Source organism: Conger conger, chromosome 1 (genome assembly GCF_963514075.1).
Source record: "Conger conger chromosome 1, fConCon1.1, whole genome shotgun sequence".
In the NCBI taxonomy this organism is placed as follows: domain Eukaryota; kingdom Metazoa; phylum Chordata; class Actinopteri; order Anguilliformes; family Congridae; genus Conger; species Conger conger.
Genome location: NC_083760.1, coordinates 73,319,825 through 73,334,764, shown reverse-complemented (window position 1 = coordinate 73,334,764; position 14,940 = coordinate 73,319,825). Strand labels below are relative to the sequence as shown.

The 14,940-nt window shown below is 42.3% G+C and overlaps 1 protein-coding gene across 1 annotated transcript; it reads left to right on the top strand.

The window, feature by feature from the left end:
* Positions 1 to 445: 445 nt before the first annotated feature.
* rhbg (Rh family B glycoprotein) lies at positions 446 to 13,446 on the top strand. Its single transcript, XM_061239890.1, has 10 exons — positions 446 to 735; positions 6,347 to 6,533; positions 7,106 to 7,256; positions 8,089 to 8,236; positions 8,436 to 8,602; positions 9,742 to 9,879; positions 10,688 to 10,821; positions 11,175 to 11,296; positions 11,646 to 11,719; positions 12,185 to 13,446. Exons 1-10 carry the CDS (start codon positions 552 to 554, stop codon positions 12,260 to 12,262), a joined length of 1,383 nt encoding a protein of 460 aa, XP_061095874.1. The 5' UTR covers positions 446 to 551; the 3' UTR covers positions 12,263 to 13,446.
* The last annotated feature ends 1,494 nt before the right edge of the window (positions 13,447 to 14,940 follow it).

Genomic DNA, 14,940 nt, shown 5'->3' with positions numbered 1-14,940 from the left:
TCAACATATTGTATGAAGTCACATGAGGAGGTTTGTAGAGGTGTAATTGCAGGTTTTGATTTCGTTTAGAAAATGGTTTAGATTTTATCAAATACAGTGTTGTTAGCAACCTGTCCCAAAGAAGACTGGGCCGCTTAGGTTTATAAAGACCTGGTTTTTTAAAGTGGATTGCCCAGTGAACAATACGCTGTTAAATTGTTCCAAGTTTCCAAGATTGTTCCAAGCTATATGAAAACTACCAATAAGACCTTTGGTATGAGAATTTAGATTTGACAAAACACCATTATCATAAAACAACCAGTAATATAACCAATTGTAGCACTCTCCAGGCCTCCTTAAAGATATGAATGCTTGAGGGGGAGGAGCTGATGCTGCTCGTAGCTAGGGATTGGTGGCATGAGAGGGTAAGGGGGTGTGTGCCTGAGAAGCACGACACAAAAAAGCCGTTTGGACTTGTGTGCCAGTGGTGCATGCACACACGCTCACTGCAGACGAGTTAGTGTCTCCTGCTCACTGGAGCCAAGCACGAGGTCAGAGAAAAGGACAACACCATGACTGAGCACATGACCAACCTGAGGGTGAAGCTGCCCGCCACCTGTATCATCCTGGAGGTCATCATCATCATCCTCTTTGGCACGCTGGTGGAGTATGACGATAACACGAACGCCAAGCTCTGGCACGAGGAGTTGGCCAACAAGTCCAACTATGAGAATGAGTTCTACTTTCGCTACCCTAGTGAGTATGCTTGCGGTTCTGTGTGGCTGGGGTGGGCTGGGCTGAATGGCAGAGGATGGAGGGCTTTGCTAAAGGATGACTCTCCATGGTCAGGGTGAGCTGTGCTTGAGATGGACTGATCTGGCGATATGATGCGGGACAACTCTATCATGTGCTTCATAGTTTGATGTTTGATGCTAAGGATTATGTCGTTCAGGTTTTGGAGTGAGGGAATGCCTGTCCTTGCTGTGCAGAAGTATTTGCTGGTAGCTCTGCAGCTGGCATTGAAGTATTGTTGTATCAGGTTTCGAGAAGTCGGAGATTTTGAAGATTTTGTCATATTTAAAATGCACAATGAAGCTGTTTTGACAATGCTAAATTTAGCTAAAGTTAATAATATTGCTCCCCACAAAAGCAAGCCAAGGATGACAGTCAGAAGGGAAAGATTCCTTGGTGTCCAAATAGGAAGAAATCTATGTAGATCTCAACAGGGGGAGCCCAAATCCATCATCACACCCTATGCTAAATCCTGTCTTATATCTGTGTGGGGTGTAGAGAGTCAGGTGCTATGAATATTATGCAAGAGCAAACTGTACCAGTGTTTCCAACTTCAGTGATGTTGCTTTAGCAAATGTTGACGGTTGCACACATTTGAAATTCAGTTAAGTGTTCCCAGTTATTGTATATGAAACCTAATGGATGATGCAGGGAAGACAGGAAAGACCGGCTACTATTACTCAGAAATGTAAATATTTATTTAAAAATCTTTTAGTCAAACAAAATAGAGATGTACAGTGCGGGCAGATAGAGAGGGGATTTCAATCCCTCTTTTAATAATAAAATAATATAATATAATATAATATAATATAATATAATATAATATAATATAATATAATATAATACAATATAATATAATATAATCATAATAAAAAATAAAATAAAAATAATAATATTATATGATATAATAATAATAATAATAATTATAATAATAAGAATAATAATAATATGTAATAAACTTCATTTATATAGCACCTTTCATACATGAAATATAGTATAAGTGCTTTACATTAAGCCAATTACAAGGAATTGCATTCAACGCAATGTAAAAATAATAAACACTGGAAATATATCCACACAACGAACAAATGAGACACAACACTTTCTATTATGTATTATCTATTATCTGTTTCAAGAAGTGAGCAAAAAGACAGACAAACGCATTGATTTGCCAGCAATCTGTATTGCATTTACTTCCTTGAATGATCAGTTGAAGTGCCCACCACTCAGAACGCTGCTGCCTTCATTAAATCAAGGTTACTTTAAAGACCACAGTTCTAAAGACAGTAAAATTAAAGATGTCAAAGCATCAGACCACCTAACTTTCGAAGACTAAGTCACACTTCAAAACAAGTAATTGAGCAATTAGCAATTTAGAAACACTTTTGGGCCTTTCCCCTGTGCCTCCCTCGAGAGAATGCCATTCCCAACAACCAATAGTATGTGTGGTACTGCAGACAGAACTTTTGCCAAGAAGCATTGTATTTGACATTGTGTGGGGTGACCTGTGTGAGTGGATTATGTTTCGACTTCTACAACCGAATGAGAGATGTGCCTGGATTTGAAACTGACACCCCTAGACAGATAAAGGAGCGCAGACACTCAGCTGTCCTCCGAGCCTGTGCTCACAGACACTCAGCTGTGCTTTGAGCCTGTGAGCACACAGACACTCAGCTGTGCTCTGAGCCTGTGCTCACAGACACTCAGCTGTCCTCCGAGCCTGTGAGCACACAGACACTCAGCTGTGCTCCGAGCCTGTGCTCACAGACATTCAACTGTGCTCCGAGCCTGTGAGCACACAGACACTCAGCTGTGCTCCGAGCCTGTGAGCACAGACACTCAGCTGTCCTCCGAGCCTGTGAGCACACAGACACTCAGCTGTGCTCCGAGCCTGTGCTCACAGACATTCAACTGTGCTCTGAGCCTGTGAGCACACAGACACTCAGCTGTGCTCCGAGCCTGTGAGCACAGACACTCAGCTGTCCTCCGAGCCTGTGCTCACAGACATTCAACTGTGCTCTGAGCCTGTGAGCACACAGACACTCAGCTGTGCTCCGAGCCTGTGCTCACAGACATTCAACTGTGCTCTGAGCCTGTGAGCACACAGACACTCAGCTGTGCTCCGAGCCTGTGCTCACAGACATTCAACTGTGCTCTGAGCCTGTGAGCACACAGACACTCAGCTGTGCTCCGAGCCTGTGCTCACAGACACTCAGCTGTGCTCCGAGCCTGTGAGCACACAGACACTCAGCTGTCCTCCGAGCCTGTGCTCACAGACATTCAACTGTGCTCTGAGCCTGTGAGCACACAGGCACTCAGCTGTCCTCCGAGCCTGTGAGCACACAGACACTCAGCTGTGCTTTGAGCCTGTGCTCACAGACACTCAGCTGTGCTTTGAGCCTGTGCTCACAGACACTCAGCTGTGCTCCGAGCCTGTACTCTTTAGTGCTAACTGCTTTAGGGCTGCTGGTGCCACAAGGCAAATCCACCTCCACTAATCATGCAGTTAAGGTAATTACTCAGTGAAATTATCTAAGCTTTCATTTATGCCAGTCACCAAAGCCCATAAATTTTTTTCTTTTTTTTAGAAAACGGGTTGAAGCATGTCAGTTGGAATCAAGTGTGTCTGCAGAACTCACCTAACTGTGGTTGAATTATGCTGATTGTAATAACTATAATAATAGTAATAATAATAATAATAATAATAATAATAATAATAATAATAATAACACATTCAGGACTAATACCAAAACAATTACAAAGTGTGATAAAGACAAGACATTTTAAATAAAAATAATGCAGAAATAAAATAATAAGAAAAAAAGGAAAGCCTAAAAGTCTCTGTGATGTAATTATGGTGCTTCCAGAACTCACCAACCTGTGGTTTAATTATGATGATTGCAGAACTCACTAAACTGTATAGTTTAATTCTGGTGATTGCACAACTGTGTTCGTGGGGAAATGACCTGCAGTCAGGTACAGAAAACCATTGATTGAATTAGATTGTATTAGTTCTCCTCTGAACTTCTGAACATTTAAACATTATCTCTACGGACTTACAGTTCCACCTTAAGAGAGGCTTCAGTGGATGAGTGGGTGTGGCCAGTTATAATCCCTGTTGGAAGCTCACCTGCTTTGGGGCTGTGCCTGCTAGGAGACTCCTAGCACTGGGTGTTTGAATGCAGACATCCCTACTGACACACAGGTACAGAGTCAGGGGCTGAAATGGTGCCCGTGGCATGGGAACTGGGAAGAGGAATGCCCGCATGCACATTTTCACAGACCAGTCTGTGCAGCTCACTGAGAATGGGGGCCTTTGCCAATAGCGTGAGAACAACTGAGAGAGATACTGTGATGAGGGTGCAGAAGATTTGAATGAATACCAAAGGGAATGTTTCCAGTTCTCAGACAGGTCTCGCTGGTTAGTGGCTGAGGGATGAGGGTTGGGTGGGGAGCTTCTGGCTCTGCTGGCCAGAGAACTGCTGGCTCTTATCGACAGAAACCATTGCATTAAATGCTCTGCCATTTCATTGACTAGGTGAGCAACACTGAGTATAAGGCTTTTGTCTTTGCAAGACAAAATTATTATTCCACAGAGAAAGGTTTAATGGTCCATTAGACACAGTCAGTTCTGGTAATGTTTATCCAAACTTCTCCACCTATAATTAACGCAGTAATTATTATACAAGGTCATATTACACACATGCTAATTTGTCACCAGTGACTGCATAAGTGAAGATCATGGAGTCGTAGTCACATAATGTGTTTAGTTTGTTGCCTTTAAAAGAATGCACATGATAGCATGGTGCATGGAGTGATGCTGAAGCTCAGGCTAGATGAGTGTTTGCGTGTGTGTGTGTGTGTGTGTGTGTAGAGGCTGCATTGTGTGTATCCATGCAGCCACAGGACAGTGAGAATGGAGAATGAGCTCACATAAATGGGAGTGTTAGCATAAACCTCTCCAATATCTGAGTACAACATGGAAGAAGACATGGAGTTTCTACTATATCATGTGGGAGGGGAACAAATCCTCTTTTGGAATTCTGTAGCTTCTCATCAAATATAAATTGATCATTTGCATACTTTTTAGCGTTGCAGGAAGACTAGAAAGTGCATGTATTACTGCTGGATTAAGTCTATCATGAAAGCTGTCTTAACAATCAGCAGTGCTGTTTGTTCAACGTATTCTGCATTCTTCAAGAATAATCTCCAGGGCTGTTTTTGACAGAATTCATTCTGATGGTATCAGAATAGCCTCAGGCTTTCGGGGAGGGGGGGCGGGGGTGGATGTGTCATACAGTCATGCAGAACAAAGATAACTATTCACAGGAATATCCATTTAAGTACACAATTTAAATGTCATTTAAGACCAACAAGCCCTAAAGTTTGAATATCAGAAGAGGCCATCCAGTGCTGAACTGACAGTGAAGGACTCCTGCCCCTGAGGAACCTGTGTCCCTGTCCAAATTCTCACTGGTGTGAGTGGAACCTGGAACACGTACAGAAAAGCAAATGTTTAGAACGCTACAGTGTGCTACTGTAGATATCCTGGGGAGACTCCCGGGTTGTGCTGTCTCCTGTGGAGCACGACAGTGATGACATATGACACACTGAATATGATGTTAAAGCAATTTGTAATATAAAAAGTTACTGAATACCATTGTATTATCTTACCACCTGTTTCTCATCTGAAAGACCTGCCTGTAATCTCATAATCAAAACACAACCTCCTGCATTTGAATTCACACAATCACATGTCAGGGGAGAAACCTGATAGTCAGGTCTTTGAACAAACAAGAGTGTGTCTTTATCAGTTTCACAATGTAAGAATCATGCTAAAAATGATTAATTGTATTTGTATGGCACCTTTGATAAATCATAATCTTCACAAGGGGAAAATAAAGCTAAAGCATTAAAAAGCAAACTCACAGTTACAGAAGGAAGATGGCAGGTATAATTGAAACTCAGTACATTACCCAGTACTCCAGTGTGTGAATGTGTTTCTGTAAGGGCAACAGTGGGGTGGGTTAAAGAGGTGACAGGATATCTGGGACAGTTGGCCAGCAGGGAGTCTGGCACCATCAGCGCTCTCCCTGCCAGCAGCCAGTTTCCAGGCCCAAGCACAGAGAAAGATTGTTCACTCACTATCTAGGCTGTGAGGCCATGAATGCATCTCATCTAATAGGCAGATTACAGAGTAGTTGGCTGAGTGAACAATGGGAACAGATAAATTGAATAGAGTCCAGGTGACAGCACATCCGTCTGTGTCCAATTATGGAAGCCAGCTGAATTCCTTCTCCCATTTAACCACATGCACTACTAGAGTATCCACAGCTGGATTGCGGTTGGGTGAACTGTAACAATGTCCGTCATTGAACCCTTTCAGGACAGTAGCACAGAGTGCAGTTTAGGACACCAACCTGTGACCAGGGAAGTTGTGGGCTGAAGTCGGCTGGCATGCTGCTGCTGCCTTTCACTCGGCTTTATACGAACAGCTCCTGCTCTCAGGACCTCCCTCACACGGGGGATGAATTAAAGTGAATGAATACGGAGGGTTTCCTCTCTTCTCCTGCAGGCTTCCAGGATGTGCATGTGATGATCTTCATTGGCTTTGGCTTCCTGATGACGTTCCTGCAGCGATACGGCTTCAGCAGTGTGGGGTTTAACTTCCTGATCGCGGCGTTCGCCCTGCAGTGGGCCACGCTCATGCAGGGCTTCTTCCATGGCATGCACGGGGGAAAGATTCACATCGGAGTGGAGAGGTGAGACTGTCTCTCTGTCTGTCTCTCTCTCTCTCTCTCTCGCTGTCTGTCTCTCTCTGTATGTCTGTCTATTGCTACCTCCTCTGTCTGTCTCTGTCTCTCTCTGTCTGTCTCTATCTGTCTCTCTCTGTATGTCTCTCTCTATCACTATCTCTCTCTGTCTGTATCTCTCTATCTCACTCTCTCTATCTTGCTCTCTCTGTATATCTCTCTCTATCTCTCTCTCTCTGCATGTCTCTCTCTATCTCTCTCTATCTCACTCTCCCTGTCTCTATCTCTGTATCTGTCTGTCTCTCTCTATCTCTCTCACACACATGCACTCTCTGCCTCTCACACTTAAATACTGAAACAGGTGTTTTATAATTAATGACGATGAACAGTTGCTAAACCAGTATACATATGTATATATGTTTAAGAATCTTGTGAAATATGCTCCATAAATCATTAGTGCAGAAACACTGTAATTTGTAGAGGAAACAGTTTTGGACTTTAAGTGTAGAATTGCATGAATAATTGCATTACAGTACAATGTGATTTTGCGTACAGTGAATTGCATTGTGTTCCTCCTGCAGCATGATCAACGCTGACTTCTGCACGGGATCAGTTCTGATCTCCTTCGGTGCTGTGCTGGGGAAAACCAGCCCAGTCCAGCTGCTGGTGATGGCCGTGTTTGAAGTGACACTGTTCGCAGTCAATGAGTTCATCCTCCTCACTCTCCTGGGGGTGAGTATAGGAGCACATGCATATGCAAGCACCATAACACACCATTACACTGCAGAGCTCACTAACACATACCAACAAACACCATAACACACCATTACACTGCAGAGCTCACAAACACATACCAACAAACACCATAACACACCATTACACTGCAGAGCTCACTAACACATACCAACAAACACCATAACACACCATTACACTGCAGAGCTCACTAACACATACCAACAAACACCATAACACACCATTACACTGCAGAGCTCACTAACACATACCAACAAACACCATAACACACCATTACACTGCAGAGCTCACTAACACATACCAACAAACACCATAACACACCATTACACTGCAGAGCTCACAAACACATACCAACAAACACCATAACACACCATTACACTGCAGAGCTCACTAACACATACCAACAAACACCATAACACACCATTACACTGCAGAGCTCACAAACACATACCAACAAACACCATAACACACCATTACACTGCAGAGCTCACTAACACATACCAACAAACACCATAACACACCATTACACTGCAGAGCTCACTAACACATACCAACAAACACCATAACACACCATTACACTGCAGAGCTCACTAACACATACCAACAAACATCATAACACACCATTACACTGCAGAGCTCTGCATATGGTAATATACCACAATGCAGAGCAGAAAACATTAATATACATCATTACCCACCAACACAGACACCAGAACATACAAATACACACCAGAAAATGTCTACGCATATAATTTGTGTTATTTTTGATCTAAGATTTGGATTAATTTGATTAATTTTGTCTGTTCATCAGGCGAGGGACGCAGGTGGCTCCATGACCATCCACACATTTGGGGCCTACTTTGGTCTGGTGGTGGCCCGAGTGTTGTATCGCCCTCAACTGGAGAAGAGCAAAGAGAAAAACTGCTCTGTCTACCACTCTGACCTCTTTGCCATGATTGGTGAGATGCTCATTTTTAAAGATATTTACCTTCTCCCTGTACAGACCCCCCTGGAATTTATGCTTACAATTCTGCGTAGCTGTACGTAGTGTAGGTCAGGGCATGGCACATCACTAATTGCACATGTATGCAGGAATGCACTGAGTGAAGTTTGACCCAGAATTGAGATATCTGGATGGTGTTCCTGTTCCGATGCCAGGCACAATCTACCTGTGGATGTTCTGGCCCAGCTTTAACTCAGCCATCACCGCACAAGGGGATGACCAGCACCGCACTGCCATGAACACCTACTACTCCCTGGCTGCCTGTACACTGGCCACCTATGGCTTCTCCGCTCTGGTCAGCCATGAGGGCAAACTGGACATGGTAAGAGGCTTGGAGGACTGGATTGTTGGAGTCATGGGACCATAAAATATATGCTGAGGATGATGAGAACGCATGAGGGTGGGGTCAGGCCAGGGCAGCATGGAATACAAAGACAATAAGGCATAATGACACATTGGCATTACAATAGCAACTTATAACACCTGAAGAAATACACAGAGTACACATACTTTGTACACATAGAAGTCTCTCATTGTGACATTGAAAGCAATACAGTGTGACATTGAAAGCAATACAGTTCTGTTACAGGTTTTCTAAGACTTGTAAGTGGTAGATTGAGGAACTCAATTGTATACAGTATTTTCTCATTAATCTGTGACCATGTTCCAGTGTATTATCTTAACAATGTGCCTGTGCTTATGCACTTATGAGAAGTAATTGCAAATAAAACAGCAATGTTTGTCCTAGTCCTCCAGAGGGGGCTGTTTGTCAATATTGACCAGAGCTATGGAAAACATACAGCTCTTGTCTTGGTCATTTTCTTGTTTTAGAGGAGCACAATGAAGAAACATTCTGATACCTGAACATAGATTTTTAGAAATAGCAGCGTTGGAAACCATCCAGAAGAAGTTGCAGATTCCATGCACACCAATACGTTCACCCAGTGACAAACTACCCAATCTCAATGAAAACTATCACATGTTCAAGCTTACAAGGATTTTATATTCCTACCAAATAAATTAATTTATGAGCTGACAGTAATATTGAGATAATACACATCCAGCCCCTCTCAAGTTCAAGAGTGGCACAATCTAGTATGCACAGCAATTGTTTTGTTTTATAGCAATTTGTTTGATTGGTGAAAGAGAGTATGATATTTAAGCAAGTGTGCAACTATAATTAATGCTGTTAAAGAGGTTGTGGGGCCGCAATGCATTACTCTGAGAGTAACTCATAACTGATTTAAAAAGCATGTCCCTCTATAAAGACAATTTTTTTTTGTAGTATGTATTTCCCTTTCCTATTTACTTTTAGTGATAAGTAAATTAATTTAAAATACAAAGATATTCGACTGATATTTGATACTGATGGTGACTATTGCACTGTTACATTCTGTTAGGTCCATCATGTTAGAAACGGCGACGACAGGCAGTGTGAAAGCTCTTTGCTGCCCCCTGCAGGTACACATTCAGAATGCGGCTTTGGCCGGAGGAGTGGCCGTGGGCACGGCTGGCGAGATGATGCTCACACCCTTCGGCTCCATGATCGTAGGCTTCCTGGCTGGCACCATCTCCACCCTAGGCTTCAAGTACCTTTCGGTGAGGACCAGTGGCCATCACAGGCCTGCCGTCTCTCGTCTTCACCAAATCTGTGTTATTTTAGGGGAAGTAACTGGCATATATACATGCACATGAAATTTGATTGGGTATTGATTTCTAAAAATGGGATGATTTGGGGGCGGCACGGATGGTGCAGTGGGTAGCACTGGGTTCGAATCCCCGTCGGCCGGGGCCTCTCTGTGCGGAGTTTGCATGTTCTCCCCGTGTCTGCGTGGGTTTCCTCCGGGTACTCCGGTTTCCTCCCACAGTCCAAAGACATGCAGGTTAGGCTGATTGGAGAGTCTAAATTGCCCGTAGGTATGAATGAATGGTGTGTGTGCCCTGCGATAGACTGCCGACCTGTCCAGCCTTTCGCCCAATGTATGCTGGGATAGGCTCCAGTCCCCCTGCGACCCTGATCAGGATAAGCGGGTTCAGATAATGGATGGATGGATGGATGGATGGATGGATGGATGGATGGATGGATGGATGGGATGATTTGGGCCAAAAATGTACTGCACTGTAAAAACAACAGCCCCAAATAATATTATATCATATAATAAAACATAACATAACATAACATAACATAACATAACATAACATAACATAACGTAACATAACATAACATTATATAATATAGATTATAAATAATATAAAACACAAAGGAAAATGAATATGCTGAAATACACACAGAAAAAGAAACACATTTAGTTACACAGAGAGACTGACAAACACACACACACACACACATGAACACACGCACGCAGTCCACGTCGTTTATCTGCTGTCCCCTGTCCTCCCGGTCCAGCCTATTCTGGAGGATAAGCTGCGTATTCAGGACACTTGTGGGGTCCATAACCTGCACGGCATGCCAGGGGTCCTCGGGGCCATTGTGGGGGCCATCACTGCTGCCGCGGCAACAAGGGAAATCTATGGGGATGGGTGAGTGCATGACCGTGTTCTCTCCACTGCGCTTTTCGCCTATCATCACTCAAATGCTTAGTAGAATCCAATTGACATTGGGAAGGTAACCATGACTAATCAATTTATCTTGTTCACATCTAAAATTTGTATGAATATTACTCTGCATTGATTTACTACTATATTGAACTGTAAAAACAATTGTAAAAACAAACACAATTCCAGTCTGCCATAGAATGTATTGAGATGAGCATGTAGCCTCATGTGAGAAGGGCTAGCGTGGACGTGTCTGGATAATGAGAACAGAAATATATCTTTGTACAGTGTAGTGTAAGATGCATGTCCCTGTGTAAAGGCAGATGTTTCTGATGCAGGCTGGCAGACGTGTTCCCGGACGTGGCCTCGGACACGGTCACTGCGTCCGCTCAGGGTGTGCGTCAGGCCATCTCCCTGGCGGTGACCCTGGGCATAGCCCTCCTGGGGGGAGTTATTGTGGGTGAGTTCCGGCTCACAGGGTCCTCTCCGATAGATTTGTGTATGCGTGGATTAATGGACACCATCTTGGCAACATACACTGTATGTCCGTGAACATAAGATGAGAATTCACCTGTAACTGTTGGCCATCCATGTGTTGCCATGGAAACCTTCCCTGTGTTACCACCCTTTAGTCTCTGTGCTTAATTTATGGAGCACAGTCACAAACAGGCAGGCATGAACACACACATGTTCACACTCATTGCGCACACACACACACACACACATTGCGCACACACACACACTTCTGCTGGTGATGCAGTTGTCATATGGCTGTATTGCTTGTACTTGACTCTGCATTGTATTGACAGGTTTCATTTTAAAGCTGCCCATCTATGGCTCTCCACCAGACACCATCTGCTTTGAAGATAGCATTTACTGGGAGGTTAGTAATATTTACATTACATTACAGTTATGTAGCTGATGCTTTTATCCATAGTGACTTACAAGCGTATTTTGCTATATGGCAACTCTGTACCACAATGGAAAATGGTCGAAACAATAGTTTGTCTAATTAAATACATGTATCTGGATACTTGTCTAATTACAACTTTAATATTGATATCCCTCAATATTATCCTTAAAAGCATTCAAATATAGGACAGCTCTCACATAGAAGAGCTAATTCTGCATTCTCATTCTAGCCCTTTCCATAGAACATGGATGTGTCCATTTTTCTCAACAGAAGAAATGTAAATTCTAATTGTGTAATTTACACCTATGGCAACACCAATTTTTTCCTCAATTTACTATAAAACTATGTGAGACAAAGTTGGTTTGTGAATGACAACATTTATTGAACTCGCCAAATATGGAGGAAAAATATAAAGTAAAAACTGTAACCCTTCAGGTGCCGGGTGAGGAGGCCTCTCATGAGGAGGTGAGCAGAGTGCCAATGGAGGATGTGGAGAAACCTCTAAATGGTTGAGCTTCCTGTCCAGGTGGAAGCAGGCAATAATGTGGCTTGCACACAAACGCTTTGACACACTAGATCATGCAGCCATACACACATGCGCACACATGCGTGCGTGCACACACACACACACACACACACACACACACACGCACAGACACACACACACAGGTTTATAGGTTTATACTTTTCCTGAAACTCTCCCCCATGCATGAAAGTGGGCTTTCCTGTACCAGCTCCACCGGTCCAGCACCTACATGGTAAACTTGTGTAGGTTATGATGTCCTGAAGTAGGTATTACTCGAGCATTCAGGTGTTCGCCATAAGTATTTTTTTTTTACGTTTTGACTGTTAAGCTGAATATGAGGAGTGTATGTATACACAAGCAAGTGAGACACTGAAACGGAGAAGATCGTATGGAACTTTAATCTGTCTCAGATGTGATCTGTGAGATACAGTCAATTTTCTGTTCTCTGTTTCTGTTCATTCAATTAGGTACTATTCAATCATTGTTTGTGTTATTAGCTTTGCGCGGCTAAACGGTTTTTACGCATCCTAAAGGTCTTAGTAAATCGGGCCGTTTATTTCTTAAGTGTAGCGACTTCAATTTCAAACAAAACTCGCCGCGTAAATTGTTGACACCAAAAAAACAACAACAGCAACTACGTTTTCGTATGTATAGCCAGAAGATGGCAACCAAGAGCCATATTTTAGACTGGTGGAAATGACGAAAGAGCAAAATTGCCCAGTTTATTATTTCTTTCTTTTTTCTTTGCAACAGGGATGCTTGGATTGTTCTATTTTTCTCACGGTAGTTCAAGTGTTACAATGCAAAGTGTACATCAACGCTGCAAACATTATGTTTGTAACCGTCTGGACACACTGTTTATATTTAGAACCAATCAACTTTCGTATTTCTTCAGTGGAACAACAGGAATGTAATATAAACTGATTATATATCATTTGAACGAATAATATATTTGCTATAATAATTCATTTCGAATGAATTGTAATGAAATTACACATGACCAAAACAGTTACTTGAGTTAAAACGGTTAGTTATTTTTAGTTGTTTCCTGTACCTTTATTGTGATCTTTGTAACGTTATCTCTTTGCAATGCCAATACTTCATTGTTTGAGACGTGAGTGTAAATTCAAATGTAATATTTGGAAATAAAGTTCATGTTTTTTTCCAGAAATTACGGAGTGCAGTCTTTCTTTGGAGTGTTATTTATGTAAGTTTGTGTAAGTATTATGTAAGTTTCAGCGGGTCTAATAGCTATCTGATTGGTGGCAGTGTGGGTTGGACTAGGACCTGGGCTAAAACCTCTAAATACAAGTGCCACGTAGGGTGAAGTCGCCTACTACCTTGATACCTTTGAGAAATTTAATCTATGGTAGTCGCTGTATTCCATATATGACAATTGAATGAATAATATTGCTTAGCTTGTATGCGTTGGTTCATCACCCTGCTAGCTTGGGCATTGCTGTGACGTTTTGAAATAACTTGTAATTTCATACTTCCAGTGACCTACTGCTTCTGGTTTATTGAATTATCTTTAGAGTAAACCATGCAGATTAATAATTCAATATTTAAAACAATTTTGCTTATGTCGGATTCTAGATTGAATGTATGTATGATTTAATATTGTTATTGTCTAAATTATTTCTGAGAAAAAGAATATGGATCTCACGGGTTGATTTCCGGAGCATGGCTAAAAGCTGCGCCCCAATTGGGACCAGACAAAGAAACAGAACTACTGCTCCAGAATGAAAGCAGGCCTGGAAAATGCAGTTTAATCCTCTCATGAATACTTAATGATGCTACAATCGGGGCGGAAGGGGTTAATGCCCAAATCCAGATGGTTTTTCCATCGTGTAATTAACACAGTTTCACTTTAGTAGGATCAAAAGACAGAAGGGAAGCGGGGGGGCTTATTTCGATACGGCGTTATTAGCCATGCCCGGGGCCTATGCATGGTGAAATGGTGGAGGGAGAAGAGCGCCGTTTTTATTCTGCGAACAAATCCCACTCTATGATGGCGCCATGGCGTGAACGAGTGCTGCGGCCCTTTCCCATGAACTATAAGACAGGTGGGCAGCTGTGCTAATGAATGGGCGGTAAAAACCAAGAACTTAATTGCACTTTGTAGTTCCAATTAAAATGCAAGAGAAAGTAATAACGATAATGATCAACTATAATTATTCAAATGAATTTTCCGGTACTATTGAGTGCTGCTATCTAACAAGATATTGACTCTTTGTGTAAAATAATCTTTCAGTGAAATTGGTGACATATTTCAGAAGGGGGTTTTGATGTTTCATATAAGATATTACACACTAAAATGGTCAGTGTTACATCACATCTAACCCCTATTGTACCCTCTGTAAGAGTTTAATTAACACTGGACATTGTATTGTGTAGGTAGCAGGATATCAAAGTTCAGTAGGCCCATTGTCTTTCCCCCTGGAATGCTTATGAACTTTAAAAGGTCATATACCTGTCCATGCTTAATGTTTAAAAATATGCCTTATTCATTAGGAGGTGCATTTTGATTGTGAATATATTTTGGCTGATTTGAACTTATTTCCACGGGCTTGAAGGAGCCATTATTGACAGGAACTCCGCGGCATATGCATTTGCTCACTTTTCTTGAGGCTCTGATCAGTGGCCAGCCGGCCGGTCGACGTTT